Source organism: Corvus brachyrhynchos, unplaced genomic scaffold (assembly GCF_000691975.1).
Source record: "Corvus brachyrhynchos isolate BGI_N302 unplaced genomic scaffold, ASM69197v1 scaffold18, whole genome shotgun sequence".
Lineage (NCBI taxonomy): Eukaryota > Metazoa > Chordata > Aves > Passeriformes > Corvidae > Corvus > Corvus brachyrhynchos.
In genome coordinates this window covers 1,685,240-1,689,695 of record NW_008246064.1, presented here as the reverse complement: position 1 = coordinate 1,689,695, position 4,456 = coordinate 1,685,240, and the positions used below count along the sequence as shown (strand labels likewise).

The following is a 4,456-nucleotide window of genomic DNA, read 5'->3' as shown; positions in this document are numbered from 1 at the left end:
GATCCGCTTCCCCTCAGAACGGGTTTCCCCCGCCGCCCCGGGGTCGGGGCTGAGGCGGAGCCGCCCCGCTGTAATTGAACCCCTGGGTGAGGAGGGAGGGACGGAGGGAGGGATCGCGGGGGCTCCTTCTCTGCTTTGTGTCCAGGTGGCGAGGCCGAGGGGCGGCCATGGGGGTGCAGGACCGGCCCCAGTGCTTCTTCGAAATAGAGATCAACAGGGAGCCAGGTAAGGCTGTGCTTGGGGCTTTTAAATCACGTTTTTGCCTAAATAATGGGCCCAAGCCGCTAGCAGCGAGTTTGGCCATTGATGCGTTATTTCTTAGTTACTTTTTAATAACTTCGGATGTTTTCTGTGGTGCTGGATGCTCCTTATTCTCCCTTGAGATCGATTTTTATTTGCTCACATGAATATAAAGGTTTGGCAGGGCTGGTAAACGCAGTTCTGAAGGTAAAAAGCCGTCTAGTGATGTATTATACCTTTTCTGTTACACCTTTGTTATGCCACTTCTGTAAACTATGGAAAATCGGGGCAGGCTGTGAGGAGACTGGATATTTACTCCTATAAGTATTTTTAGTGATACAGTAATTAAAATTGGGAAGGAACTTAGGAGGTCATCTGGGCTAAATCTTCCCTTGTCCTGCTCAAAATGCGTCTTCTGAATGTAAAGGAAGAACTGGGCATTCAATCATAGAAGCACAGAACACCTCACTAGCTGGCCTGTTAAAAAAACCCGATAATGAAAATAAATCCATCTTTTAACTCGTATTTTCCCTGGGCAAGTGTAATGCCCAGGAGTGGTAGGCTGTGAGTTTTAATGCTGGAATAGCAGCTTGGTTCCCTCTTGTGTTTTCCCCTGTCTGTAAAGATGGGAGTGGGGATTTTTCTCACCCATCTCTTTGAACACGTATTTATCAGTGCATATTAGTTGTCTCACACATACTCCGTGCTTTATCTTGCTACCACTTGTCTCCAGAAAAATGAATGTATGTGATGTCTTCATTACGCTTTCACTTTCATTTTCTGCTTCAATGTTTCTCTGAAAACCTTTGATTTAAGAGCTTATATCGCCGAGATTCCAAAATTCAACTGCATTTAGATGCAACTGAAACCTTTTTAGCGTTTTATTTTCACCACGATTTCAAAAGAGAGGTTCTGTTCTAACTTCAGAGACCTGGTAGGGCGTATCTATAAATCTGTTGCTATTGTAACTCCTATCTGAGTTATTTTGATTGACAGTGTGTTTTCTGAGTACTTCCAGTGAACAGATAAGTGGTGATGTAAATGGAGTTTTAACATGTTCCGTTGCTTTAATTTCGGGTGGAATTTACTATGGAATGAGACAACTAAAACTGTTTCAGGTTGGGTAGGTCTCCAGTTAGGAATGGTAGTTTGATGGGATTGATTCATAACAAAGACAATTCATTCTTCATCTCATTTGCTGTTAATCTTTTTTAGGTTTAGTGTCAGGTTTTTTGTTCTGACTCCATCTGAAGGATCTCTCCCTGCGCTGTTTTCTCTGCTCTTCCTGCACAGGTTGCTGCTCCCATTTCATGATCTCTCTTCCTGCCTCATCCCCTCCTCAGCCTTGAGCTGTGCATCTTGAGTGAAAGTGGATTGCTTTGCTTTCCCCCAGACCTATTTGGGTTTGGTGACTGATAGAGCTGTCAGAGAGGAATTGCAGCGTTGGTGTTCTTGGTGGTGCAGAGCTTGGGTTACCTGGAGCAGACCCAGGGCTTTGGCTCTGTTTGTGCCTGTCTGCATTTATTTTCTCCTGAAAGTAACAGGAATCTCCCAGCTGCACATCAAACTTGGAGCCCTGCTGGTTTCATTGCACCTGACTAATGGCTTGGATTTTTGCAGGAAAAATGCCAGTTTGTAAAATTGGTGTTGGGACTTGCTTGCTGTCTAGTCATGCTACTTTATTCTGGTGCCTGTTTATTAATTCACCATGCAAGTCTGTCTCGGGATTTAAGGATATATTTAAAAAGCTTAAACGTTGCTCTCTTAGCTCTAAGATGACCTTCAAAAGCTGAATCAGGTGGTAAATCAGTGCTTCCAGGTGACACCAGGCACTAACTCTGAGGGATGTGGTCTCCTGCTGGCACTAGTGAGGTATTCATTTTAACTTTTAAGCTGCCAGTAGATTTTCAAATGAACATTTTGCTTAATTGACTTCAGTAAATAAGCTGATGTGCTTGTTCATTTTTAGGCGATGTAGGGAGGAGTGGGGGACAGAACAGCCCTGCATTTTGTTGCTAGCCAAGAAAAAAGGCCTTGCCCCCACCTTGTGTGTACTAAAAAGCTGAACTAACATCTCCACAAAATGCAGAGAGAAGAGGACGTGCCTCTTGCAGCACTGGAAGCATCTTTTTGCCTGCAGAACACAAAACTGTGTCATTTTTTACACTGTAGGTTGCTGGGAGTCCAAAAATGTTCCCCCCACGCAGCTGCCAAATCTTGGTTCTCCCCTTCCAGGCTTTGCTTGCCCAGTGTGTGTCAGGATACCTGTAGCAATTAAAAGTCAGGTCAGTTTTACTCTAATAAAATCCCTTAGAAAATGCAGGAGTGAGTATCTTTGCTTTGGCTGTGCTTCCAGAAGCTTTATTACAGCTTTTGTGTCTATATTTTATTACAGCTACAGAATCTTGGAATAAAACTCAGTGCCAGCTTGTACTTGCCTCTTGCAGTGGGGCAAACTTTGTTGGTTGGTGTTTCTTAAGGCTAAATTTAGGCTGCTTTTAATAAATTGCCTGTTAAGCATTTTTTTTTATGAATGCAGGTTGTGGCTCATAATTTTTAAAGGGCAAATGGAAAATAAAACAGGAAGAAGCATTTATTTTGATACTGGCACAAACAGCGCTTCTCCCTTCTTTTGGGCCCCTCACCAGTGGATTTGGGCACATAGAGTGTGTACACAGGATTAAACTGCTTACAGTATTCCAAGAATTTTGGGATGGCAGCAGATGCCTATTTAAATAATTCTGTCTTTACTCTGTGAGGCAAAATCTGTGTGAAGCTCCAGCCTTTCAGGTACCATGATAATTGGAACAGATGTCCCACTAGGATGTCACAGATGCAGTTGGCTGCTGTAGCAGTTCCTGTGGCCATCCAAGATCTTTTTCCCATATCCCCCCTCCTCACCCCACTCCCTGACTGGCTTTATCCATCATAAAGTATGTTAAATTTACTCATTTTTGCTCTGTTTCATTCTTATTCATAGAATAATTTTCTTTATCATATCTCTTCTTTTTTTCTTTTTTTTTGCTTTTTTTTCTCCTGTCTTCTGTTACTGTTTGAGCCCTGGCTCATTGATTTGTTCCACTTCAGTTTCTTTTGTTCCTGGGGTATGTCCCTTCCCTTATCAGCCAGTCTGGTCTTTCCTTACTTCTCTCTTTCTAGTCACTTTTGCCTGAAGTTTGGTGTGTTTTGAGATTTCAGCTGCTATGAATTTATGTGAAATGAGCTCCACTGCAAAAGTCATTGTATTGTGCCTCCAGTAATAGACCCAGCGATGCCTTGTGGGGTTTTTGTTGCCTTTCCTAAAGAGAGAACTGTTCTCATCTGGCTTCACATTAACTTTTAGTCTTTTGAAGGGAAAAAGTTGTATATTGGCAGAAAATGGAGCAGCATGAACCCAGAACTCTGGGTGTCCATGAACCCCATGGGCAACCAACCCACTGTGTGTGGGACAGCAGGAGCCAAGGGGGATCCCATATGGAGAAAACCCCTGTCGGGGTGGTAAGATGGAGATTTGAAAGGAACTGATTCAATAAAAATTTTTTTCAGAATAATCATGTGGAATTGTTGTCAGTGCAGGATGAAATGAAGTCCCTGAAGACTCCCCTTGAGGTCTGGAACAAGTTGGATGAGTAAATAAAAGACAAACTGATCAGCCTCCTCTGCCAGGAGAAGGCCAAGTGCTGCCTCTCACTTCCATATCCCTGGGAAACTGAAGCCAGGGAATGTTTGTTGTGTGCAGTTTGGTTTTCTGGAGAGCACGGAAGAAGGGAATGGAGGGAACTTCAGGTGGTATTTGTGGCAGAATGGGCTTAGGAGAGAGCTGGGAAGAGAAGTTTATGGAGGTTTTCCTTGCAAAGAGTGCAAGTGGGGCACAGAGGTGTCAAAGTGTCAATGTGTCAGAACTACAGATCCCTGCTCAGGGGAACAGGGGCATCCATTCTTGAAACTCATATTTTAAATAAAATCTATTCTTGTTCCACAGCAAGCTTTTATTTCCTTGAAAACTGTAGCCACATTTCTACTTTGAAGCAGTTTTTTAAAAAAATTTTATCTGCATTAGCATTCACAGATTTAGGGATAAACAAATTAATAGAATTCAAATAGGGTCCTTTTAGAGAGCTGTTATTTAAACTTGGATGCAAATCTGTCTGAGCCTTTGGGCCCTTGGCAGCCATCCTGGGCTGTGCATCACTGTCTTAGTGGTTGTAATCCCTGC

General features: G+C 43.1%; 1 protein-coding gene across 6 annotated transcripts in view; it reads left to right on the top strand.

Annotated features, from left to right (window-relative positions):
- The first annotated feature begins 111 nt into the window (after positions 1-111).
- Positions 112-4,456, top strand: part of NKTR (natural killer cell triggering receptor) — a 38,538-nt gene continuing 34,193 nt past the window's right edge. For 5 of the 6 annotated variants that reach the window (XM_017746757.1, XM_017746756.1, XM_017746755.1 and 2 more), the window contains exon 1: positions 113-225. In XM_017746757.1, the coding sequence (XP_017602246.1) occupies positions 168-225 (58 nt within the window). In that variant the 5' untranslated portion in view covers positions 113-167. Of the gene's footprint in view, positions 226-4,456 lie in introns of all 6 variants that reach the window. The other variant, XM_017746753.1, reaches the window with a different exon arrangement.